General features: G+C 51.4%; 1 protein-coding gene and 1 long non-coding RNA gene across 5 annotated transcripts in view; one reads left to right on the top strand and one right to left on the bottom strand.

The window, feature by feature from the left end:
• Positions 1 to 27,088, top strand: part of RNF220 (ring finger protein 220) — a 271,239-nt gene that overhangs the window by 224,426 nt on the left and 19,725 nt on the right. For 2 of the 4 annotated variants that reach the window (XM_020897457.2, XM_020897459.2), the window contains exons 3-5: positions 9,858 to 9,990; positions 19,268 to 19,313; positions 22,827 to 22,928. In XM_020897457.2, the coding sequence (XP_020753116.2) occupies positions 9,858 to 9,990; positions 19,268 to 19,313; positions 22,827 to 22,928 (281 nt within the window). Of the gene's footprint in view, positions 1 to 9,857; positions 9,991 to 17,972; positions 17,996 to 18,877; positions 18,922 to 19,267; positions 19,314 to 22,826; positions 22,929 to 27,088 lie in introns of those variants that run through there. The other 2 variants (XM_020897460.2, XM_070468267.1) reach the window with 2 other exon arrangements.
• On the bottom strand, positions 1,452 to 26,949 carry LOC110139533 (uncharacterized). Its single transcript, XR_011487907.1, has 2 exons — positions 26,595 to 26,949; positions 1,452 to 1,766 (listed from the first exon to the last, which is right to left on the bottom strand). It is a non-coding gene; the product is annotated as an uncharacterized lncRNA (long non-coding RNA).

Below are 27,088 nucleotides of genomic sequence, written 5' to 3'. Positions count from 1 at the left end.
TGTCTGGAAGTGATTAGCTAAGGGAGGAGGGGAAGTTAGCTAAGAGGAGAGGCTGCAGTTGTGTCTGGGGCAGCCAAGTTCAGTGGTATGAAATAGCTGTGACCCCTGAAGCCCCGACAGCCTCTAAACAGGCTGGCTGGTGCACCTGGCTGGAGCAGAGGCTCATGAGGTCAAGGGTTTAGGGTCCATGCCCAAGACTTAGTGAGCTTGACAGTGCCTTGGCCCAGAGTCCTTGGCTCCAGCTACAGCCCAAGTGTGAGCCTCAACTACCCGCAGACTGACCTCCACCTGGATATCTTGCAGATGTTGCTACTGGCCCCCCAAGAGCCATGCCTCGTCCATTGCTATAGACAGTAAATGGTATCCCTCACAGTAGGGGGCAGGGCACCAGCGAGGCTCCAGTTTCACAAGAACCTGTGGAGCTGGCAGGAGGCCATATGGAGTGGGCAGCACCAATGTAGGTTTCTGCCGGCAGAGTAGAGGGAAGGGAGGATCGCAAACGCATGTGGGCGTGAACATGTCAACCCTGTGGATCCTGAGTTTATATGTCACCTGTATGCAACCCGGTGCTGTGAGGGAGTCTTCCCTATGGCAGGAAGAGGAGCAAGTGAAGATCATGTACAGTAGATAAATGATCAGACCAGGGGCAAGGTAGAAGCAAGGAACCAGATAAAACCTCCACAACATCTCCCAGCTGACATCCACGTCTTCCGGGGGTTTAGCCAGGTCAACAATCATTTATTCATTCATTCAAGGAATATGTATTTGTTTCTACTTACACTAATATCCTCTTACTTTGGGTTATGCCCTCTGCAAGATACTGAAAGTTGAAAGTGTCACTCAGTTGTGTCTGACTCTTTGCAACCCCATGGACTGTAGTCCTCCAGGTTCCACTGTCCATGGGATTCTCCAGGCAAGAATACTGGAGTGGGTTGCCATGCCCTTCTCCAGGGGATCTTCTGGGACTAAAGCAATAAACAAGTCACTCCCTGCCCACAAGAAATTTACAGTGTAAAGAAAGTGACAGACACAATGATAAGCAACTGTAACACGGTGTGACCAGAGGTAGCACAGGAAACTATGGGAACACAGAGGAGGCACCTGGTGCAGTCTGGAGGAGTCAGGAAAGAAAGAATTCAGAGTCTTAAAGGATGAGCAAGAGTTAGCCAGTCCGTGCAAACGGTCCCTGCCATACCCTTTTTGGTTGCATGGCAAGCCCAAAGCAGAGACAAATAGGCCTCTTTGCTTCCAAGTGATTCTGGAACTGCTAAAAATATCACCAGACCACCAGCCACTTGCCCTGGGGTCTGGGCAGAAGGGTGCAGAGCGGTTTTCAGGGCATCCCTGGGCACTGGCAGATAAGGATGGGCCATAGCTAAATACACGTCTCTCCTCTGCCCGCCCCACCCCCACCCCCTCGACCAGGGATGCCTATTAATCCTGACAAATGATGACTTACGAACATGTAATGCAAACTGATTCATCATACATTCAAATCCGCCGCCCCGCCCCAGCGGGAGGCCCCAGCCAGACAAGTGTATTACACGGATAATGTATTTGACGTATTAATAAAACCAGCCGCATTGCTCTGGCGCGGGGACTGGGGAATGCCAATATACGATGACAGATCACATATTGATGAAATCCAGATGTTTGGAATCATAGTCTTGGGGCCTTGTTCATATTGACTGAAGGTAAAAAATGCCGTCTGTCAGCAGGTTAACTCTTCCTGTCCCACACTCAGGAGAGGCACCAATCACGGTTTTCTGGAGAGAAGAGAAGGAGGAAGCAGATGAGTGAGAGGGGAGAGTGGTGGCTTGTCTGGATGAGGTGGGATAGATGGTGGTACTGTGGACTCGATGGGTGGAAGGGACACTTTGCATGCCTTGTGTTCTTAACCTCTCAGCAGCATGCAACCCTATGGACAATGCTCCCCGCTCCTTGAAACCCTTCCCTACTTGCTTTTGATGACATCACCGTGTTTGCATCCTCCTCTTGGCTGTTCTTAGTCTTCAGTGACTAAAACTTCCTCCACCTGTTGGAGTTCCTCAGCATTCTGTTCCAGCCTCTTCTTCCTGTGCCCTCACCCTAGGTGATCTCACCTACTCTTAAAACTTTTGTGGAGTATATACCATGTGCAAGACATTGTTCAAGGCACAGAGGATGCAGTGCTGGTGAATTTCAGTCCTTATCTACATGTCAGCATTTCCAGTACTATCCTTCTAGCTCTGGCTCACATATAGTGCCTACTGAGCATTTTCATGGGGTATGTCTTAACTGTTCCTCAAACTAAGTTCATCCAAAACAGAGCTCATCATTTTCTTCCTTATCAAGCCTGCTGCCCTTCCTTGTGTTCCACAAGTCAGTAAATGGTCTGCCACCTAGCAGCTGTTCAAGTCAGACAGCTTGGAGCCATCCTTGACTCCTCTGTGTCCTTGAACCCCCATGTCCAGTCCACCTGCTTCTGTTCATCTCATTGTCATCCACAGCATCTTGCTAGAGCAGGTCACCATCGTGTCTCACCTCAGTTAGTGAGATAACCCCCTAGATGACCTTCCTGCCCTTGCTCTTATCCCCTTAGACCTTTCTCTGATTTGCAGTTAGAATGACCTTTTTAAGATGAAAGTCTGAGATGTCACTCCCCTACTTAAAACTCTTCAATGACTTCTCACTGTATGTTAAAAAATAATAATAAGCCAAAATCCTTAATACAGTGGAAAGTCCTCTGGGATCTGGCTTCTCTATCATCAGCTCTCAATACTCTTCCCCTCGCTCTCTGCTCCAGCCACATTGAACCCTTCTCATTTCTTCACTTAGGCTTTATCCCTCTACCTTCAAACATGCTGTATTCTATGTACTATAGAACACTACTCCTCCACTATCATTGCTTGAACTGGTTCCCACTCATCCTTCAAGGCTTTGCTTTAAAATCACTTCTTCTACCTCCCAGGCAAGATAGTCTACTCCCATAGTTCCATGTACTTCCCTTGTTCTAAGACCATGCTGGGGATATTTGTTGAATGTCTATCCACAATTAGTGCCTAACCTCCCTGAGGGCAGAGAGTGTATGTTCATTATTGCATGGCATCCATACTGTAGCAGCCCCATCTTGGTACTCAGCTGACATTTGTCAATGTTTACTGAATCATTACCTAGGTGATAGGCTAGGTAGGTATGTAGCCAGGTATTGTGCAGTGGTTAAGAGCACTGGCTTTGGAATCAGACAGATCTAGATTTAAATCTCTGCTCTGAACCTTCCACCTCTGTCATTTCATTGTTCTAAGCTCCATTTTCCTCATCAATATGATACAAATATATTATACCTACCTCACAGGATTGTTGTAAAGATTAAATGAAATAAAATAGATGCAGCATTAATCTGTAGCCTAACATACAGTAACCCTCCATAAACAGTTATTATTATTAGTGGGCAGATAATGGATAAAGGATGAGTGGTCATATTGACAAACAAACAAGTAAATAGAATGTGGGTATGGATGGATATGAAGAAAAGTAGCTCCAGAGAAGCTGAAAGGCCCAAGGTGCCTACTGAGTGGTATACAATCTTGATCACAGCAGGGAAGAAGGCTGAGTATAGAGCAAGGCCAATCTGGTGTCAGGATGCGGTAGATATAGACACAAACAGCAAAACTGTGCCAGGGTCTTACTAGAGATAATGGTGACTCATCTCTTGCATACACAGCCCTGATTTAACTAGAACCTCACAAAGGTGCTGAGTAAATTTTATCATCCTTGTTTCAAGAAGAATCTCAAACTCAGAAGTGTTAAGTGATTGGCCCAAGGTCTCACAGCTAGTAAGAGGCAACTCTACTCAAAGACTCTTGGTCATTGGGAAGTGGAAGCTCTTCTACTGGGACTGCAAGAGGGGAAGGGCAGGTCACACATGTGTGTATATGCAAACACATGTGTATACACACATGTACTCTTTTTATTATTTATTTGGCTGTGTCACGTCTTAGTTGTGGCACACACCGATCCTTCGTGGCAGCGTGTGGGTTCTGTAGTTGTGGCTGGCAGGCTTCATTGCCCCAAGGTATGTGAGATCTTAGTTCCCCCACAAGGGATCGGACCCACGTCCCCTGCATTGGAAGGCGGGTTCCTAACCACGGGACTACCAGGGAAGCCCCACATAGGTACTTCAGAAAGTTCCATCCTCTCTTGCCACATATCATTAGAGTTAGCCTCCCCCTCATTTTAACCCTCCCCATTCTTAAATCAGACACCAGGCAGTCAAACTCTGCCTTTTGTGGTCTGTGGAGAAAAGATGATGAGGTTGGGGTTTGCTCCTTAAACAAGCAGAGAGGAAAGAATGGAGCCCACAGCCAACAGAACTGGGACAAAACCAAATGGACCAAGCTGGAGAGGCAATCGCAGGGTGGGGAGTTGCAGGGTGGGACGTGAGTTAGTGATTGAGGAAGGGTGGGCTTTCTCTTTGAGTGAGACCCTCGTCCTCCAGGGCCCAGTTCTGCACCAGGCCTCACCGTGGATGATGGGAAAGATGGCAGAGAAGTAGCCGCCCAGCCCCTGAGCTGCCTGCTCCCAGTGGCCAGCAGCTCCCAACAGAGGGGGGCAGCAGAGGGCTGATCTGGGACCCCAGGTACCTGAGGCCTTGATCAAGGCTTGAGGCCTGGACTGGTCCCTGCCTGGCTCAGGTCAGGGAAAAGCTACTTGTCTGGCGGGCTGCTCCTCAGCAGGCCTGTCCCCACTCACAACCACAGGCGGTCACTTTCTGGTGGAGCCTGGCTGTTTGCTGGTGGGGAGGTACCCCAGAAAGGGGAAGGGACCCTCTGGAGGCCCCACCCCTAGGGAGCCTCCAGGCAGAGCCCGTCTTAGCCCTGACTCTGCTCCGGGCGCCTGCGATGCCCTGTGTTAGGCTGTGGGTAGGGCCAGGCCCCTCTGCGGCCCTTCCTCCTCCTGCTGGGGGGATACCTGTGGCAGGCGGAGAAGCGGAGGTGGCAGGCACAGCGGCGGCGGCGGGGTGGCGGGAGGGAGGTGCGGTAATGAATGTGGACGGGAGGCGGAATGAGCGATCCATCTTTGCATGGGAGGGGAGGGGGCCGCGCGCCTCCCCCTCGACACACTCACACACTCAATCAGGCGCTGTCAGACCTCCGGCCGCCTGGCATTTTGGTGAAGAATCTCTCAGCTAAAAATTGTTGTCAGTCCCATTTCCTCGTTATCAGTGCGAGGGCTGAGGCAGCGCCCGGGGATTAGCAGAAGCGGCGAGCGCCCGCACCGCCATCCACTGCCGATAACACCCGGCCTCCCGCCTCACCTCCCCCATTCATCATCTTTAGCACTGACAGCCCGTCCCAGTCCCTGTCCCCAGCCCCTCATGCTGCCCACGTCTCCCCACGATGCTGCTCAGCCTGGCTCTTGACCTCCCTAGGGAGCTAGGCTTCCTGAAGACCGAAGGGGATTCAACCTAGGCGCCTCTGACCTGCATCCACCTGTGGCGGAGAGCTTTGGTGGGTTCAGGGGTAGGGGGCCACGGGCTGGAGTGAAGAATGCTCAAGGAGAAGATGCTTTCTGACAGCCTGCCCCTGCTGGGCTGGTCTGCCTACCTGCGATGCTGGCAGCGGTGTTGGAGAAGGGATTCCTGCATCAGAAGGGCAGCTGGACTAAGGATTTCTGGAGGCCTCTCCAGTCTGAGAGGGACTTCCCAGATTCTGGGAATTGTGGAAGGAGAGTCCGAGGATGCCTCGGAAGAGTAAGGGGTTGAAGAGTGCCTTCCCACCCCCAAAGGACCACAGCCCACTCCTCTGGGCCATCCCCAGCGGTTTTATGGCCCGTTTTATGGCCACTGTAATGGCCCAGGTCAAAAGCTTCAGGGAGCTGTATTCTGGGAATTATGCAAACGAGGAGCAGGCCCAGGGCCAGAGTATGGATTTTGTCATTAAACCTGGGCAGGCCATGTCGTTAGTGCAGTAAAACCCACGTCATGACCACAGGTCTCAATATAAAATTATAGGGAACACAGTGGGGGAGGGGAAGCAGGGGGCCCATGGCCATGCTGACACCTGCTATGCTGACACCCCCTGAGAACATGGGGATGGGATGCAGGCCATAGGCTGAGGGGTCCCCGGGCTGATCCCTGTGACTGCTTTTTCTGAAGTTGGGAGCCAGGAAGAGGACCCATTGTCCCAACAGGGAAACTGAGGCCAAGCTCGGAAAAGTAGAAGATCCCTGTGGCAGGAAAGCAGATGAACTGAGCACAGGTATATGGGAATGCTGATGCCTGCTCCCAGGTGGAGAGGGAGGAACTGGGGCTCTGGCAGTCCTAAGAACCATATATGGTCCCCAGGTAGAGGGGGCTGAAACCCTGATATTTCCACCTCAACTCTGACCTCATGCCCTAGATCCTAACCTTTCTCTATTCTTGTCTCTCACCATTTCCCCCTTCTGTCCCAGCCCCTACCTCAATGCTCGATTTCAGCAGCCTTGTCAGTTGTCCCTTAGTCATCCTCCATTCCCGCCAGCAAGCATTACCACTCTCCTCTGGCCCCTTCCTGCTCCCCCCATCACCACCACAAGCACCCATTCCTGCCTCCCTCAGCCCTGACTAAGGCTGCACTGACTGCAGTCACTGACTTTCTTTTCCAGTTTTCTCGCTGGTTTGTGATCTTCTTAAGGCCAAGACTGTGTTTTCTTTATCTCTGAGCCCATTTCTCCTAGAATAATACCTGTTTGATAAATATTTGATGAATGAATAAATAAATGAAGCAGTGAGATCATGAGTCAAGTACAGGGATCCCTGCCCAGTTCTGAGCCTCAGTTTCCCCATCTGTAAAATAAAGATAATGGCTTGCCGAATTTCTAGGGTCTCACTCACCTCTGAGATTCTCTGGCTGAATGAAGATTATTATAGAATGAGTCTAGAATCCTCACCTCTTCACTCCGAGACCAGGGCCACATCTGCTTCTCTTACTCAGAGCTGCCTTTCAGCTATCCCCTGAACATCTGGGGCACAGTGACCAGGGCATATGATCAGTAGACCCCTTCCCCTCCTCAGAGACCTAGCCACACCGACTAGAGCCACCCCTACTCGACCCTGCCACACACAAAGCCTCCAGAGCAGACTTCCCGGTTCTGCAAAGGTCATCTGGCTTCTGGGATAATCAGCTCTTCATTTCTACCTCTCCTCCTTCCCTTCGTCTTCTCCACTATTTTGTTTCATCACTGAGAATCTAATCTATGTCAGGTCTTTTTTCAATTGTCTACAGATTAAAAAATGACTAAGAAATGGTCCCGCCCACAAGAAGCTCACAATTTATTCATTCATTCATTCATTCCTTTGCTCCCATTCTCTGCCTGGAATTCTTCTAAGGCACATCTTAAATTTTGTTTCTTTGGTTAAGCCTTCTCTTTTTCCACTCCTCAGAACACATACCTGGGATGAATCACTCCCTCCTCTGAGTACTTAGCTGATCTAGTCTGGGCATCCAGGAGAGCTATTATATTGTGTCAAAGGGAGATAGGTTCTTATGTTCAGCCTGAATGGGGAACTCCCTCAGACATAGGGTTGCTAGAACTAGCAAATAAAAATATAAGACATTCAGGTAAATCTGAATTCTAGAAAAACAATGAATAACTTTTAACGTAAGTATATCCTGTGCAATAGTTGAGACATAATTATACTAAAGTCAAAGTGAAAGTTGCTCTATCGTGTCCAACTCTTTGTGACCCCATGGACTATACAGTCCTTGGAATTCTCCAGGCCAGAAACTGAACTGGGTAGCCTTTCCCTTCTCCAGGGGATCTTCCCAACCCAGGGATCAAACCCAGGTCTCCTGCATCGCAGGTGGATTCTTTACCAGCTAAGCCACAAGGGAAGCCCAAGAATATTGGAGTGGGTAGCCTATCCCTTTTCCATCAGATCTTCCCAACCCAGGAATCGAACCGGGGTCTCCTGCATTGCAGGTGGATTCTTTACCAACTGAGCTATCAGGGAAGCTACAAGATGCCCAATTGCATTTCACATAAACAATTAATATTATTTTTAGTATAAGTTTCCCCCTTTTGCCATGGAAAACTTACACTAAAAATAATATTGTTTATGTGAAATTCAACTGGGCATTTTGTATTTAATCTAGCAACCCTACCCAGTCAACCACCTAGTCATCACTGGCGTGGACTTTATCTCTCTAAAAGCTGATTTTGACCCTCTCCAAGCACCAGAAGAAAGAAGAAGCAGGGAGAAAGATCTGACCTTAAGCTAAAAAAGTATTCCTTCCTACAATCAGAGTTTACATGGATAGTCAGGGATGTTTCTAGATGAATAGAGCTCCTCAACCCTGTGCCTATAAGCAAAGGCTAGGGGATCACTGGCTGGGGAGAGTGGCAAGGGTGGGGGTTTAGGAATCCCAAGAAGTGCACTAGGCAAACTCCAGGCCCCTTCCTAGCAGAGTGTGCTCTGGTTACCATCAGGGACAGAGTTTAGGCTCCCGGGAGGCCCCCAAGTCAGCATAGCCAGTGCTAGATCCACGTATGCTTGTGTATTGGGGGTACACAATTTGAAAGGCACTTTGGAGGGGAAGAGCTCAGAATCTGTTAGACTCACAGCAGCCAGTGAGGTTATCCGAGTGAGGAGTGAGACCTGAACTGGGAAAATGTAGATTCCAGGAATACTGAAGCAGAACGGACAGGACTTGGTGGTTAAATGGATGTGGGAGGGGGCATATAGCAAGGAAGGGGCTGAGGGCAAAGTGAAGGTTGCTGGCTTGGGTGACCAAGTGAGTGCAGGCGTCTTTCACTGAGAAGAGCACTGGGTCTTTGTTGTCACATGCGGTCTTTCTCTTGTGGCAAGCCAGGGTTACTCTCCAGTTGTGCACAGGCTTCTCACTGCGGTGGCTTCTCTTGTTGCAGAGCTGGGTTCTAGGGCACATGGGCTCAGTAGTTGTGGTACACGGGCTTGGTTGCTCCCCAGCATGTGGCATCTTTCCAGACCAGGGATCAAACCTGTGTACCCTGCATTGGCAGGTGGATTCTTAACCACTGGACTGCCAACAAAGTCCAAGTACTCGATTCTAGATGGTCGAGTTTGAGATTCTTGTAGGACATTCAGGCATTGATGTCCATTAAGTGTTTGGCTATAGGGGTCTGGAGAAATGGGAGGGATCTGGGGCAGAGAAACGGATGTCAGCAGGGCACAGGTGGGAGTGAGAGCCAATAAGAATACACAAGATGGTCCCACAGTCAGAGAGGCAAGGAGAGGCCATGGAAAGGAGCCTGGGGAAAACTGAGGGGCTGGGAGAGAATACTACCCTGGCAGTCACCCTGGTCCCTTTCGCTCTTTCCCACTCGACTGTGAGTATCTCAGGGCAGGGACTAGATCTGGTTATATTCTGTGTCCCCACTGCTATGCACTAGGCCTGGTTCAGCACAGACATCAGACAATGTTTGTTGAATGACTGCAGGAAAACGATCCCTTTTCTCCCTCTTTTCTTTCTTCTCCCACTTTGGAAAGTGTGAAAGCTGAGAGAAAAGGAGTGACAGAGGGGGCCTTGGATATTCTGGCTGATGCTGTGATTAAACCAAGACCTGCTTCACTAACGTGTGAAATGAAGTGATCAAGGTTTGATTGCACAGAGCATTGATTGCATCCTGATAGATTTCCGAGAGGGGCAGCTGGCTGAGGAGGTGCTGTGCACGGCCACAGCCTCTGGAGCTGCAAAGTGGAATAATGTGCATGGGCTCTGAGACCCTCAGGCTCACCCTTCCTCCAGGCCAAGAAGCCCTAGGAGGCAGCAGAGGCTTGGAGTGGAGGACTGGGACATGGCTTTTCTCTCCACATATAGCCCAGCTTATATGTCTGTCTCTTCTTCTTCCCTCACCAGGTAAGAAAAAGGCAGCAGCACTGTTTGACAGCCAGGCCCCTATTTGCCCCATCTGTCAGGTCCTGCTGAGGCCCAGCGAGCTACAGGAGCATATGGAGCAAGAACTAGAGCAGCTGGCCCAGCTGCCCGCCAGGTAAGCCACCTGCCAGAGGCCTCCTCTCAGGGTTCTGGCTACCAGGTCCCAGCCTCTCACAGGCGGCAAGACCCTGCTGCCATTCTCCACCTGGCTTTCAATCCTCAGCTCCTCCAGCTGAATGGTGCTGCCTTTCTCTGCTTGCTCTGTTTCTGGAGATGTGAGGAGAGTGAGCCTTAAGTCTCAAAAAGGCACAGGAGGACCTGGAAAGGGGAGGAGCCTCAGAGCAGGGTAATAGAAGCAGGGACTGGGGCTGGCAGCTCCCTGGGAAGTGCAGCCTGGGGGTGCCATCCACCTTCCCTACGAATCTCAAGGTGTGAAAGGTGACAACCTTGAGAACGTGCTCAGGCGTGTCCCCCTTGCTCCACCCCATCCTCCTTGTCCCTGCCTGAAGGACCCGGTGGAGCCTCCTCCCAGAAAGGCCAAGGCTGTCAAAGGGAGCAGAGGAACAAATTGCCCCAAAGCTTAGGGGTTTAAAGCAACCATTTCATGATGCTCATGGACTCTGTGGGGTCAGGAATTCAGACAGAACACAGAGGGGGTGGCTTGTGTCTGCTTCACCCTGTCTGGGGCCCCAGCTAGGAAGGCTTGGTGCCTGGGAGCTGGGATCACCTGGCTCCTTCATTCACACGTCTGGTGGTTGATGTTGGCCGTCAGCAGGGACCTCAGCTGGGGCTGTAACCAAAGCACTTACACACGGCTGCTCCTTGTCCTGTGAGCATGATAGCTCACAGTGTGGCAGCTGAAAGCACGAAAGCAAAATGTTCCAGCCAATGAGATCGAAGCTAGATCACCTTTTATTAACCTAATCTCAGAAATCACTTAACATCACTTCTGCTATACTCTCTTGGCAGTGTTAACCTACCCAGATTTTAGGGGCAGGGACATGTACCCCACCTTTTGATGGAGAAGGGGCAAGCTCCTCTTACAGAAGAGCATGTGGGCTCGAGCGATTCTGGGAAATACGGTCAGCCACTGGGAACAGCCTGCCCCACGATTCCCAGTCCCCAAACCTGGATCAGTTCAAGTCGGCAGACTTGACTGAGCCTCCTTCCTCTACCTTCTCACCTAACCCCCCATGCAGGGTGCAGGGGCCCAAAGGTGAACCAGAAATCGTCCCATGTAAGTTGGTGTAGCCACTTTGGAGAGCAGTATGGACATTCCTCAGCAAACTAAAAATAGGATTACCATATGATGCAGCAATGCCACTCTTGGGCCTATACCCAGACAAAACTATAATTCAAAAAGATACATGCACCCCTATGTTCATAGCATCACTATTCACAACAGGCAAACCATGGAAACAACCTACATGTCCATCAACAGATGAATAAAGAAGAGGTGGTACATATACACAATGGAATGCTACTGAGTCATAAAAAGGAACAAAATAATGCCATTTGCAGCAATACAGAGGCAACCAGAGATTATCCTACTAAGTGAAGTAAGTTAGAAAGAGAAAGATAAATACTATATGATGTCCCTTATATGTGGAATCTAAAATATGGAACAAATGAACTTATCCACAAAACAGAAACAGACTCACAGACATAGAGAACAGACTTGTGGTTGCCAAGGAGGAGGGAGGGAAAGGGACGGACTAGGGATTTGGGGTTGGTAGATGCAAACTATTTCTTACATTTAGAATGGATAAACAACAAGGTCCTACTGTATCGCACAGGGGACTATATTCAATCTCCCGGGGTAAATCAGAATGGAAAAGAAAACTTAAAAAAAAGTATGTATATATATATATATATAACTGAGTCACTGTGTTGTACAGCAGACTATATTGTGTATAGCAGACTATATTGTGTACAGCGTGTATTGGCTGCTGCTGCTAAGTCGCTTGAGTCGTGTCCGACTCTATGCGACCGCATAGACGGCAGCCCACCAGGCTCCCCTGTCCCTGGGATTCTGCAGGCAAGAACACTGGAGTGGGTTGCCGTTTCCTTCTCCAATGCATTAAAGTGGAAAGTGAAAGTGAAGTCGCTCAGTCGTGTCTGACTCTTAATGGCCCCATGGACTGCAGCCTACCAGGCTCCTCCGTCCATGGGATTTTCCAGGCAAGAGTACTGGAGTGGGGTGCCATTGCCTTCTCCAGTGTGTATTGGCACAATGTTGCAAATCAACTATACTTCAATTAAAAAAGAAAGAAATGGTCCCACCCTTAGGAGCTCATACATAATAGGAGTAAGGAGAGCGAGGCATTAGCAACCTTGAGGGACAGAGACTGCTCTATGGGACAAACAGGAGCTGTGGGAGAAACAAGAAGGTACTGAACCCAGCACAGAGCAGAGAAGGCCTCCTGAGGGAGGTGAGGCCTGGGCTGAATTTCGAAGGTCAAAACACTACTTATCTATTGCTGTGTTACAAATTCTCCCCAAACATCATGGCTTAAAAACAGCAAACAGTATTTCACAGTTTCTGGAGCCAGGATGTCTGAAGGTTTGACTGGGGCTGCAGGACCCCTTCCCAGGATGGTTCACTCACAAGCTGTTGACAGGAGGCCTCAGTTCCTCAACGTGCAGGTCTCTCCATAGGGTTACTAGAGTTTCCCTAAGACATGGCGGTTGACTTCCCACAGAGGAAGTGATACAAGAGAGAGGCTAGAGAGGAAGCCACAATGCCTTTTACGATCTAGTCTGGGAAGTCATACACTATGGCTTCTAATATATTTTATTCTACTCACTAGAAGCAGGTCAGCAAGTCCAGCCCACACTCCACAGAGGAGAATTAAACACTATAAGCTCTACCTCTTGAAGTAAAGTGAAAGTTGCTCAGTCATGTCCGACTCTTTGAGACCCCACAGACTATACAGTCCATGGGATTCTCCAGGCCACAATACTGGAGTGGGTAGCATTCCCTTCTCCAGGGGATCTTCCCAACCCAGGGATCGAACCCAGGTCTCCTTCGTTGCTAGCAGATTTTTACCAGCTGAGCCACCAGGGAAGCTTTGAAGGGAAGAGTACCAAAGAATCTATGGGCTTACCACAGGAGACTGTACTAATGATGATAATAATAGTCTTGTTGAATGCTGTGTGCCAAGAACTTTATACTAATTTATTCAATCTTCACAACAACCACGTGTGTGTGTGTGTGTGCGTGCGTGCGTGTGCTAAGTTGCTTCAGTCCTGTCCCACTTTTTGCAACCCATGGACTGTAGTCCACCAGGCTCCTCTGTCCATGGAATTTTCCCAGGCAGAAATACTGGAGCAGATTGCCATTTCCTACTCCAGGGGATGTTCCAGACCCAGGGATCAAACCTGCATCTCTTGCGTCTCCTGCACTGGCAGGCAGATTCTTTACTGCACCACCTGGTAAGGGCTACCACTGGGGTAGGTAATAATTATTAACTCCATTTTACAGACAAGGAAACTGAGATACAGAGAGGTTAAGTGACTTCTCTAAGGTTGCACAGCCTGTAAAGTGGTAAAGATAAGGGTCAAAACCAAGCAATCTGACTCGAGAGCCCATATTTTAACCACTTTCCCTCCCCTCAGCAACACACACCCAGGACTAGCCTAGAACAGGGAGGGGAAGCAACATCCTTCTGCATTTGAGTTCCATACCTTGGCTGTGCAAGAGTGCTTCTGGGTGGAGGACTTCTCAACAGAAACTGAGGCCAGAGGCAGAGATGGAGGGAAGGTCTGGAGAGTGGGGGCCCAAGCTCTCTTTCTGCCTCCTCACTGGGGGCCACACCACAGCCTAGCCCCTGAGGCCCCATCCACGCACTGCTCAGGACAGCCACTTCTGCCCACATAAGTGTTCCACCCCCACCCGTGACCCTCCGGCAATCCCTCCTGCCCCACAGCCTCTCAGAGGGTCCCCTACTTTCACACCTTTTGGCCCCGGTCGGTTTCTCCGCTCCCCGCCCCCCAGCCTCACGGGAGCCGCGCCCCTCACCGTTAGGTCACGCGTCCCCCACGTCTGTGCCCCTCGCGTCCAGGCCCAGCCCAGCACCCCCTAACCCCTGGTACGTTTCCCCCCTCCTCAACCCGGTGTCTGACAGCCGGACAGCGGGATCTGCACAGCAAGTGAAATTCCCGTCGGATCGATAAAGCCGAAGCGCTGGCGGCGACGGGTCGATGGTTTTATCTGTCTCGGCCCCGCCGCGCCCGGCGCGCTGACAGTCCGACCGGCCGGCAAAGGCGTTCAAGGGCAGCCGCGCCCGCCGCCCCCTCCCCTCTCCTATTCGCGCCCCCCTCCCTGCGGCCGCTGCGCCCACCGGACTGCAGGCTGGACCTCCCCGCCGCCGCCCTCGTGATTTATCTGGATTTTTAATTGGAAAAAATTTGCGAATTAATTGATTTCAGGAACTTGCCAATTAACATTGTAATTGGGTGCGTGATAAATTCCCAAGGAGCGTGTCAGCTCCCTCCGGGATGAGGGCCACGGCGCCCGGGTGGGCGGGGAGGGCCCCCAGCCTTGGCTGCCCTTGCCCCGCCCCTGCCCGCTCTCCCGGAGGCCGGAGGGGAGGAGAGGAGGTTGGGAGGGCTCAGAGAGCCCCTCTCTCCTCTTCCCCACCTCAGTTTCGACCTGAGAAGGGCCTTTGACCAGGTTATTTCACAGACGGGGAAACCGAGTCCTGCCGGAGGGCAGAGCCTGTGTGCGCCTCGCTCAGAGTGCTCTGGGCAGAACCCAGGTGAGGGCGTCCCCAGCTCTCCAGCCCTCCCCTCTGTCCCCTTCTTGGCTCCTGTCCTTTCTTTCCCCTCCCCCTCTCACCCTCCCTGTGCCTCCTCTGCCCCCAGCCCCCACCCGCTCCCCTCAGCCTGGCCAGCTCCTGCCAGGGTGCCTTTCCCTCCATCGCCCTCCCACAGGGTCGGTCCCAGAGGTCCCTCTGGGTGGGCCTGGTTTGCGCGCTCTGCCCCCTTCTGCCCAACAGCGCAGAGCATGCCCCCCACAGAGCATGCTGCTGTTTTAGACACACGGAAGGGCTCACACTGGTTGGGCCTCCCTGGTGGCTCAGCTGGTAGAGAATCCGCCTGCAATGCCGGAGACCTGGGTCCGATCCCTGGGTTGGGAAGATCCCTTGGAGAAGGTAACAGCTACCCAGTCCAGTATTCTGGCCATGGGGTCACAAACAGTCGGACACGACTTGAGTGTCCCACACTAGGGCTGGCTGGTTTTCACAGACACCAACACAAATGTATGTAGACAACATACAGGCACAACCCCCCACCCCATTCCAACATATATACATGTGCTCACTCCTACCCCCTCAAAGAACCACTTCCCACAGATGCTCATCCCCACAGGCACACAGGCAGACAGACCCAGGAAGAAGAGTCAGAACTTCTGCTGGCAAAGAACTCACACTTCTCAAAACACTTTTACATTCCAGAACAGAGGTGGTGCCCCCACACACTCCCTCACCTCATCCTCTCTCTTTACCCCTCTTAGTCCTGCACAAGCATTCCAGCTTACCCCAGGACTCAGCTAGCTGGACCAAGAAGAGCAAAGTTAGACTGGGGACAGATAGTGGAGAGCCTTCAATGCCGGAGGGTCAACTTGGCGTGGGGAAATTAGAACATCTGTGAGCTGGAGAAGCTCAATCAGAGAGCTGAGCTGTAGGAGAATCGCTCTGGAGGCGGCATGGAGCAGAATTTGGGGGTAGAAGCAAGGAAGCAAGTGAGGAAGTTAGGCAGGGTCCATTTGATGAGGCTCACCTAGGACAATGGCAGTGGCAGTGGGAACAGAGAAGAAAGAGAATGGTGAGAGACTGGTGGGGGACAAAGCAAGAGAAGTTAGCTGATTACTTGTGGGGCACTTACTGACTTGGCTTTCTGACTTGACTCACAGGAATGGTATCGATGGTAGAGAAGCAGGTATCTGAGGCAAGGAGGAGACTGCAGACAGAGCTCTGGGTGCTGTAAGCTTTCTTTGGGATGGTGACAGTGTGGGGAGTGGATGTGGACAGACAGACAGACGGGACAGACGGGCAGGAACATAGATGGAAGCTGGAGATTGACGGGCAGGTTGGCCAGTGGTCCCCAAACTTCTCTGTGGCCCTCAGACAGGAGTTTCTACCCAGAAATAGGAAAGAACCTTGGACTCTTTCAGAGATCACACAGAGCTGAAACTGAGGCTTGGCTTGGAGGGCCCTGAGCTCAGAGACCTTTTTCTGGAGGCTTCCTTAGCCACTCTGAGATCTGGTCTAGTCAGTGTTTTAAAGGGGCTGGAAGGAGCCAGAGGGAGGCTGGGTGACTCTAGAGAGGCGGGGTGTGGAGATAGCAGTTGCCCCCACCCCCACTTAAGCCTTATTTAAGACTGGCCTCGGTGTTTGGTTGGGTAATGAACTAGATAAACAATTCCCCAAATAGATTAAAACGAAGTGTAACTTACAAAGGCGGCTGGTGATGATGGTTTATTCCCGGGCAGCACACCATTTCTTTATTTCCAAGGATAATTCAGTGTAAATCACCTTAATTAAAAGTGTCAGCCCAGCCCATGAATATTGTACTTAGGAACGCGTTTCCTGGGTCCCAGTTATAATTTAAAACCCATGGATCACTAGGCAGCGAGTGACTGAGAAGGGAGGAAATCGTTGGGGGCGGGCTGTGGAAACTGGGAGGGACGAAGGCAGAGCCGAGTGGATGGGCTGGGCGGGAGCCTGGCTGCCAGCGGCTCGGGGCTCAGAGCTCTCCTCTCCAAGGTGGGCCCCTCGCCAGACTCCTCTCTCTGGGGAAAGCAAGCACACCTGGAGGTGATCAGGTTGTTGGAGGAAAGGTAGGGCGGGCGGGGGGCGGGGAGAGGGTGGTGGTGCTTGCTCAGGGAGAGGGAAGGAGTCTGACCAGTCCACCTGGAGGGTAGGTGCAGAGGACTGCAGGAAAAGATCCAGAGGACTGGCCAAGGGAGAGAGGCTGGACATCCTGGCCCTGAATGTCTTCATTTCTGTTCACCAGCAGAGTAAATGAAAGCTCAGAGACAGCAGGGCCCTCCCCAAAGTGGAGAGAGTAAAAGAACTCAGGGCTCAGCCCTCCATCCTGAGTGTCTTTAGGAGGCAGTGGGGCCAACCGAAAAGCAGCACTCTGGACTTTGTTAGATAGGAACGCAAATCCCAAACCCTGCCTGGACTGTGTGAGCAGTGAGGTGTCACCCAGCCCGCCAGTCGACTCTGTAAAGGTTTTGTGAAGATCAAAGAGATGACACCCCTGAAGTTCCTAGCCCATTCCTGTCATGTGTGGTGGGTACACAATAATTGTTCAGTCTTTCCTCTTCCATTTCACCCTGATTCTGCTCAGAAAACACTCAGACCTCAGTCCAGGGGTCTGGTGGGAACACTGTCATATAATAGATGCCTCATTTCTCTACCTGTAGGTCCAGGAGTGGGGCCGGTATCAGGGCAACAGCAGCACTTGTTGACGGAGTGAAGGAAAGATAAAAGTAACAGACTCACATCTAGTTGTTCCTTAACGGCAGCTCCATTTCCTCTATCCCTTGTGCCCGCATCAGGAGCAGGAATATGGGGACCATTTATGAACAAAATGCCACTGAATGGAACCCAGTCCGGTGGTCCTTTCCTGTGATGCCCCCACTGCATGATCAGACAGGGAGACAGCTGTTGGTTTTTTGTTTGTTTTTAATATTTTGGCCACATAATGTGCCATGCAGGATCTTAGTTCCCTGACCAGAAATCAAACCCACACCCCCCCACCCCCACCCCACCCCGAGCTGTTTTTACACTCAGATCTTAGTCTCAGCCTGCTGCCAAGGCTACCGGCCCCTTCACTATGATGTACATGTCTGCTTCTGTGGGTGTGTCCATCTATGGCTGCATCTGTGGGTGCCTGAGTGTTGGGCGTGTGTCAGCACACGTGGGTGTCTGTACCTGTGCATGCTTGTGTGAAGGTGGGCCCGTGAGCAGCTCTTCATCCAGGCCTGGGTGACAGTTGTGAATGTCTTTAAGGACACGGCCCTGGTAACACGACCCTGCCTGCGCCTCTGAGCGCATGTCTGAACCTCAGTGTGACGACACGTTGACAGAATTAGAGACAATGGATCTGTGCGTATCCACCTTTACACCAGGGTTTCTCGGCCTCAGCACTATTAACATTTGGGCTGGGTAGTTTCTTGTTGTGAGGGGCTATCCAGTACCCTCTAGGGTGGTTAATCCCCTACACCCACTACATGCCAGTAGAAAACTACCCACTCCCTGTTGTGACAATCAAAAATGTCTCCAAATGTTGCCAGCTGTCCTCTGGGGGGCAAAATGGCCCTGGATGGAAAACTTCTACTTTATGATCTGCCTATGCCTATGCTCACATATTAGGTGTGTTTATGCCTTTCCCTGTGAGTGTTCCCTGTGTACACACGGCCTGCATGTGCCCTAGGTACCTGCCCTGGGTGTGTATCTTGTGCTGTATGGATCTCTTGGGTGTGCTCTACCTATACTGCTTGTATGTGCATGGGAATCCTATGCGAAGGGGCAGTTTCTGCCTCCTGCCGTGTTTCAGCCGGCGCCTGTGTGTGCGTGTGTTTGTGTGCATGTGATAGCACGTGCATGAATGTGTGAGCACAGATGTGGTGAGCACAGAGGGGGGCAGTAGGGCGGGAGGGACAGGAACAGGGATATTAATGTTTCTGAAGTGGATCTGATTTGATACGTCTTGTTCCATTGTCAGCATCTGTTTAGCGGGGATTTGTAATACTTTGTGGCTCTGGATCACTCATGCTTAGCGCTGGGATGTGGCCTTGCATACCAATTTTGTTATTAAACACAGTCCTCGCCTCCCCCACAGCCCATCCATCACCTCCCCCACCCCAGCCCCCGCCTGCTCTGAGCCACCCACCATATTTCAGGGCCCAGCTCCCGCCCGCCTGCCGCGCCCGATGCCGGAGGGCCTGGGGCTGACAAATTGAATCAGGAGGAGATCATTCCTGGCCTAACGCAGTTTGCAGCATGTTGGAGGGAGAAGTGACAAGAGCCATGTCAGTTCCATCACCCCACTCCCATAGGAGCTAAGTGCAGGCTGGGGATAGGGGATGGAGGGGAGGGGGTAGGACAGGCGGAATCCTCAGGGCTGATAGGATGGGGCAGGTAAAGCCCCTTCCCTCAGATCCACAAGAGAGCCTGCCATGCCTCGCGTCTGTACCCCCGCACAGGAGCCAACTCTGGCCCCTGGCCCCCAGTGGAGGCTGAGCTGGCTGGGTGGGGCTTGGCTGAGCTAAGCTGGACAACACTGGCTGTCTTCTCCCCCTGAGGTCTTCTTGCTGTTCTCTTGCATGCCCTGGGCAGCAAGTGGAATGGTCACCCTGTTCTCTTCTTTCTTGGCAGCAAGAATTCCCTTCTGAAGGATGCCATGGCTCCAGGCACCCCCAAGGTAGGTGGACAATTGTGTGTTTTTTCCTATGCATCCTAGTGTAGGCCCACCCAGAACTGGTTCCTGAGAAAAAGCTCTTCTTGGATCCCCGGCCTGGGGTCTCGGGCTGCCCTGTGCACTCAAGCACATGCCTGCAGTCTGAGTGGGAGCTGGAGTATGCTCATCTGACTCCCTCCTCTTCCAGTCAGGATGGGGTCAAAGCCAAGAATGAACCAGGAGAGTGGGGGACCCAGACACTGTAAGTCTGGAGAGACGCAAAAGGAGGAAGGTGAGCTGCAGCAGGTAAAGAAAAATATAGACATGCAGGTCAAGACAGCTGGTGCAGGGCCTTAGAAAGCCAGACCATGGGATGAGTGCATGTGCTTTGTCCTGAGGGCAGCAGGGAGCCAGAGAGGATGTAGGGCTCATTTGAGACCATCTGACTCTCTGAACAGACACTATGAAAGGGAAGCTTGAAAGCATCAGATGGAGAAAGGAAGAGTGAAGGACAGTGGCTCAAAAGAGGGGCCAGAGGCCTCAGCAGGATGGCATGACTCAAACCGAGAACTCTCATAGGTGGCCACAGAGGTAGACGGTACTGTGTCCCCAAGGGGGATGACGTTTTGGAGGAGTGGGGACCTGGGGAGGAAGACTAAACCCTTACCTACTGAGTGTCCTCTTTCCCCGACCCCTCAGTAAGGTGGCATCCTGTCTTAACAAATTCTCACAATGACTTGTAAAGGCAGGAATCCTCAGCCCTTTCTATAGGGAGTGAGGAATGAGTGCTAAATGGATGAAACTTACTTTCCGGCTATGCCACAGGGCTTGTAGGATCTCAGTTCCCCAACCAGGGGCTGAATCTGCACCCTTGGCAGTGCAAGTACAGAGTCCAAACCACTGGCCTGCCAAGGAATTCCTCAGAATGGATGAAATCAGTCAGTGAGTGTGTGTGGAGAGATTAAAGCAGAAGCCAAGAAAAGAGCCTGGGACTCCTGTGGGGGCAGGGTCAAGAGAAGGCCCCAGAGCCAGGGAAGGAGCAGAAGAGGAACAGTGATGAGTGAGGAGGGGCACAGGAGAGCATGATGTCCTGGGGTCCTAAAGGAAAAAAATTCCAAATTATCTGGGGTAGTCAGATGTCAAACAGGAGGGCTGGAGAAGGAGGCTGTCGTGTTTAGATGGCTTACAGGCACAGGTGAACTCTGAGAGGGCAATTTTGGGAAAAGGAGCCAGAGTGACAATATTATTTCCAGGGGGTTGGCCCATCTCCCCTCCAGGCCTGTCTAAAGGAGTGGACTCTGCACCTTCATGCACTCAACACAGCAAGGTGGATAGAGGAGGGGCAGGGACCTAGCCCAGCCCTGGACAGATGCAGGCCCTGGCCAAGGAAGCAAAGCCCTCCCAGCCCTAATGGGAAAAGATGCGGGGGGAGAAGTCACACTGGTTAAGCCTGGCCCAGCCTGCAGTCTTCAATGGCTGTGGTTAAGAGAGACAGGTCACCAGGTCAGGCACAACCACTGACCTGACACCTAAGCGCAGCTGGCAGGGCTGGGGACTTGACCCCAGTGAGGCCTGTGTTCAAAGCACAAACACAGACACATACCACATCCATACTTGGTTCCCCACATACACAGATGCACACCCACTCACCTACACCCAGCCCATCAGAATACTTACACAGGAAATCTTAAACATGTGCGGGTTCCTGCAACCACCGACATCTGGATTATTGATAATCAGATTCGGAGGCAATGGCCATCACTTATTCACTTCTAGATATAGGCTCACACCCCGAGAGCTGAGGGTTTCAGGGTCTGTCTTCTGCCTTGACCCAGGCTTTAGGGAAGCAGGTCATGGGTGGAAAAGGCATGAGGTATAAGGTTCAACCAAGAGATTGAGAGGACAGGGAAAAGGAGGGAGGGAGGAGGAGGAGAGGGCGAGGGGGCCTCAGACAAGATTGATGGCCTCGTTGCCATTAAGAAAAAAATTAGCCGGTGGCGGCTATCATATTAAAGGGTGAAGAAGCCGTGAATTATTTTCTTAAAGATCTTATCGCTTACAATGATAATTTTACCTTCCAAAAGGCCACTTTTAATGAGGCGAAGAGCCAGGCAAAAAGTCATGATTTAATGCCGGGATTTTTTTTTCAAAACACATTTTACTGCTTTTTGGTCCATGTTTAAAAAGCGCCAGTGACCTTTTTTTATTCCGCTTGCCCCAGGTGTAATTCTGAGGCCTCTCAGGGCTTCTAACCTAGAGAGAATCAGCGAGAGAGCACGCAAGCAAACGAGCTCAAGCTTTCTCCTGATGGAAGGGCGGGGGCCCCATGATGTCGTCCCTCCTCAGCATCCTCCTTGGGACCAGAGGAGGAGTACTTTGCCTGAAAGCCCACCTCTTCTCTGAGCTGGGGGCTGAGGCACCCACTAGGCCTCCCACTGGGCTGGAGTGGGTGAGGAAGGGGCTCCGAGTTGCAGAGAATCCCACCCCAGACCCTGCCCGGCCTCCTCCCTGATCCAACTCCTGGGCTGAGGCCGAGTCAGGGAGCCCTGCCAGACCGGCAGCTGCCCCCTCCCCTCCCAGGGCCCTCAGGCGTAAGGATGTGCAGCGTGGCCACCGCATGCGGGTCACATCCTAAGGCTCAGTCGGAGATGAAGGATAAATGGCTGCTCCATCTTTCCCAGATTGCTTTCTCTGCGCTGTCACTGGCGATTTGGCATGGTTTTCTAGGCTGGGGAGGCCTCCGAGGGAATTGTATGCTTCCGGCTCAGGGCTATGCAGGCTGGAGAAGGTGGGGGGTTGCGGGGGGCGGGGGGGTGCGGGAAGTATGGATTGCTTTCAGGCCTCCAGGCCCCCAGTTTGCAGCTGAACAGGCCTTGGCACGAGCCAGCAAGAGCAGGCTGAACGTGCCATGTGGTATTTAGAATTGTGGACCTCGTGCACAGTTTAAAGCAGACAGTTTATTAATCTAAACTGCGGGCGTATGTAGAAGAGGCCGTGCGGGATTGACACAGGGGGGATTAGTTTTGCTGCGATTTTTGCTGGGGTCGCCGCCACAGTGCAGGGAGAAGTAGAGCCGGCACATATCCCTAGCTGCACGGAGGAGACTCATACATGCTATTTAATTTACTGTCTCCACAGTGGGGCTGCCACCAGCCTGTATTAGGGGCAAGCAGAGTGGCAGGGATGTGGCTAGACCCCAACCCTTCAGGGTCCCAGAGTCTCTGCTCCCTACGGGAGAACAAAGCCTATACAGTCTCAGCCTCCTAGGAGGCCTGCCCCATGGGGACAGAGATTAGTTGGGGTGGAGCTACTGGACCCTCTCCAGGGGCCTCCACCCATCCCAGGATCAGTCCATCCTCTCCCACAACCAGACTCCGGGGCCTGACCACATGCCTTTAGAATCTCAAGTGTAGCCTCCACCCCTCTGCCCTCCTTTTCTCTGCCTCTCTCCTAAAAGCTCCATAGGACCGGACACCCTAGGGGATGGACTGTAGGTCTCACTCAGCCTGAGGCCATGTGTCCTTTTTCTTCTTTCAGTCCCTCTTGTTGTCTGCTTCCATCAAGAGGGAAGGAGAGTCTCCAACGGCATCACCACACTCATCAGCCACCGACGACCTGCACCACTCAGACAGATATCAGGTAAGCAGGGGCGGGCTGGGCACTTGGATGAGTCCTTCAGAGTTAACCCGAAGTTAACTCCTTCTCTCCCTGGAAGATGGGGCGGGGAGGGAGGGCGTGAAGGACTGAACTGTGGTTCCCCCTGTGTCTAGTGACCCTAAGTGAACCAGAAGGCACACGGAACATGCCTTACATAGACGGACTTTAGGGAGAGATGCCAAGGTCATCTGGGCCTGGGTGGGCTCTTCTGAAGCATCCCAGCCATCTGCCCTCTAGGGTTCAGTGTCATCGAGGACCCAGGGATGTAGCCCAGCATCACCTAAAGACTTCACACTTCAAAACCAGAATCCCCTGAGCAAAGAGCCATCAATTCTGCCAGACCATAGCAGGGGTGGAATACTGCCTGTGAGTGCCTTGGGCAAACAGGATAGGAATAACCATACAATCCTCAAGCAGCAAAGCAGGAGGAGACTTAAGGGGAACATCCCAGCTTATCCAGACCTTCTTTGTGGAGAAAAGGAGAAAGGGCTTCCCAAGAAGCTTGTGTCTGAGAAGAGACAGAGCCCCACCTGCAGGAGCCCCAGTCAGAGGGTATAACACAAGGCCTGCTCCAAGGAACATGTGCCTAAATGGCAGTGGGGCTTCTCAGGGAGCCGTGATGTGAAAAGGGAAACGCAACCCTGACTAATGCAGACAGACAAGGCGGCAGGGACCTGTCATCTGGGGCAGGGAACCAGGGTCACTGCTGGCACTCAGGAAGCCTTTCCTGGAATTTGAGGTCTTCTCTCTGGGTGCCTCTTCCTCCCCACTGACACAGCCTGGCATCAGGGTGCAGACTGCACACCAGCTTCCCCTGGCACCTCCTCTGCTCAATGCTTCTGTATGCTACTCAAAGTACAGAGCCCAGTGTTTCAGCTCTGGGGAAGGATCCCTACCCTTGTGAGCCCTAGTTTGAGAAAGGCAGTCAATCCTCACCTAGACAAGCCTGCTTCGAGATGGAGCAATGACCCAACTTGAAGCAATTCTGGGATAGGGAGATAAGGCTCCATCCCAGAGAATTCTACTCCCAAGGGAAACAGAATCCTGCCTTTGGAGGCTCTTCTCTCTACTTCAGTCATAGCATCAGCCCCACTATTTGCTGATCCAGGGAGAGTAACCATCAGGCACAGACATGGCATGCTAGGCACAGGCTAGGTGTGCTAAGGAATGGCACCAAGGCCTCTGTGATTTAGATTCAAGCTGTATTTCCAGCTTCCATTCCTAATACTGCCTCCTGTGAATCCTGTGGTCTATGCTCGCCAGATTAATGCTAACCACTCCTTGGCTGTGCCATTCCTTTCTTGCCTCTGTGTGTTTTTACACATGCTGTTTTTAATGGGGTTATTTTACCCGAACCCAACAAATTTGTATTTATTCTTCAACAAACTGCCCCATTCTCCTCTGCTCTAGGAAGCCTTTCTGGGTTAGCATTCTCTTCTCATGACCCCTGCATGTCCCTGTCATTGCTCTGATCATCCTATACTGTGATCACCCATTTAATGTTTCCTTTATCCACAATTATATAACAAGCCATCCCCAAACTTAGTGGCTCAAGACAACTGTGATTTCTCATGATTCTGTCAGTTGACTAGACCTTTCCTCATTCATGAAGCTCATTCAGCTGGAGGACTAGCTGGGCTGGAAAGTCCAAAATGGCCTCACCACATGTCTGGGAGATCAGAGGTCTTGATTTTCTTTCATGTGGTCTGTCATCCTCCAGTAGGTTAGACTGACTGCCTTACTTGGCAGTCTCAGGGCAGTGTCATGCCAAGAGGGCAAAAGCCAAAGCTGCAAGGCCTCTTGAGGCCTAGACTCTGGAACTCACCCATCACTTGGCAGAGCAAGTCACAGGGATAATACATAATCAAGGGATGAGGAAATGCAGCTCATGATATGAGGAACTGTGAAGAATTGTGAACATACTTTATCTATCATGATGAGACTCACTCTTTCATTAGATTGGGGGAGGGGGGCTCTCTAAGGCAAAAACATCGTTCTTTACTCCCTGGCTTTACTCAACCATTTATCTAGTACTCATGCTCAGCCCAGTGTCCTTGCCTTCAAGGGGTTGCGGATAGATAATTTCTAAGTGCTTTAAATGCTATGATGAGAGTGTAAATAAGTTTCTAGGACAGCACAGTGGAAAAAGAAAAATCAGAATAAGATTCACAGAGAAAAAAAAAAAAAGTTTCACAGAGGAGGTAATGACTGAACAGAGCAGGAATTTACTTTGGTGGACGAGGAAGAGAAGATATTCCCGACCAAAGCAACACAGAGGTGTAACACAGAATGATGTATCTGGGGACCCACCAGCAGCTCAGTTTTGTCAGAATGTAAAACACAAGGGGAACAGGTAGAAGGTGAAGCTCGAATTCCCTGATCTATACACAATGCCTGGCATGTAGTAGTTGCTCAATTATGTTGTTTAAAAAATCATCAAACTTGGCTTTGAAATCAGAGGGTACTGGTTTCTGTTTTGGCTTCCCATTTACTTAGCCCCTGCTGGGTTACCTAAGCCTTTAACCATTACCTCACTTTACACTCATAGCAACTGTACAAGTTAGGATTCGTTGCCCCAATTTATTGCTAAGGAAACGGGCCTAGAGAGAAGTGACTTTTCTAAGCACACATATATGTGAAGAACCAAGTCAGGTTGAGTCTGTCTGGCCCTGAATCCTAGATTGCCTCCCAGCCCTCCAGCTGGGCTCAGAACTTCTCTAATAAACATCCTCCTCTCCTTCCCACGGATTTCTTCTTCATGCCAGACCATGTGCTGGGTGACTGCATGGAGATGAGCTCCCAGGGAGAAGGGACAGGTCCAAATAATCAAAATATCCAAATTCAAAGTGAAGCCAAGGGACTGTGAAAACTAAAGAGGAAGCAACTTACCCAACATTGGGGGAAATGTGAAGTCTTCCCACCCAGAGTCCTGTAGGATGAACAATAGTTAACCAGGCAGGGAATAAGGGTGCATGGAGAATAATCTAGCCCAGAATGCAGAGTATGGAGTGCTCAAAGAGCTACAGGTAGCTCTGCAAAGCTGAGTGTCAGGAAGGCAAAAGAAGAGAGCAGGAATGGTAGAAGAGGAGTCTGGAGAAGCAGGCAGAGCAGATCAGAGATGACCTGTATGCAGATCATCTCAGTGGAGAACCACTGAAAGATTTAAAGGGGAAGAAGGAAAGAGGGTCAATTTTGCACGTTAGGAAGATCACACTGCATGCAGTGTGAAGGATGGGGTACAGAGAAAAAAGCTGGAGATCAGAAGTCCAGATGGGAGACAGCTGCAAATTTAGAGAGCTCAGTAAGATTATGAACTACAGCAGTAAATCCAAGGTAGGTATAGCAACTGAAGAAACACACAGGGAGGTCTTGCCTATGCCAAGCGCTGTGCCAGAGCTCTGGGTTCACTCATGACTCACACAAGGTCCCGTCCCTGGAGTGGTCTGATAAAAATCTGGACAAGCCATACTGAGGGTAGAGATTGAAGTAGAGAAGAAATTATATTTTTCAAACAGGTCTAGAAGGATAAGTAGGAGATACACAGAGGTGGACATGAGAAGGTTTAAAAGACCTTGAAAGGTATACTCTGAGATGAGAGAAGAACTGAGCGCGAGAAACTGAAGGAGGGTGGGATCAAGGACGACTCACTTTCAAGTTTCTGGTATGGGCACACCAGAGTGGATGGTGGTATCCCGTTAGGAACTGAGAGTCCTGAAGGAAAGCACTTGTTTGAGGGATGCTGGGTTCCAGCTCGTGGGTGTGCGTTACCAGTGGCAGCTCCAGGGGTTGTCCAGAAAACAGCTGAAATGTTTGGAATCCTCTAGTGTCCAGACTGCTGAAATGCTAGGGACTGGGAGCTGGACAGTTGGGACTTGCGGTGGCATGGCCCGCGGCGATCAGGAAGTCTGACGCCACCTCCCCAGCAAAGGGGTAGCGGCGCGGGAGGCGGGAGCCGGGCGGGGCTCCGGGACGGAAGAAGCCCCGCTCTAGGAAGGGGCGTGGAATTGGGTGGGAGGACCTCGCAGCCGCTAAAACCGGGGCGGGTTGGTTTTTGCGGGCGGTGGGAGGAACCCCTGGGCGGCCTCAGCCTGTTGCTGCCCGAGTGCGAGCAGCTGTTTCCTGGTCCTGGTCCGGCAGACCCA

The sequence above is a fragment of the Odocoileus virginianus genome, chromosome 5 (assembly GCF_023699985.2).
Source record: "Odocoileus virginianus isolate 20LAN1187 ecotype Illinois chromosome 5, Ovbor_1.2, whole genome shotgun sequence".
NCBI classification, from domain to species: domain Eukaryota; kingdom Metazoa; phylum Chordata; class Mammalia; order Artiodactyla; family Cervidae; genus Odocoileus; species Odocoileus virginianus.
The sequence above is the reverse complement of the archived record's forward strand: the minus strand, read 5'-3'. Positions and strand labels throughout refer to the sequence as shown.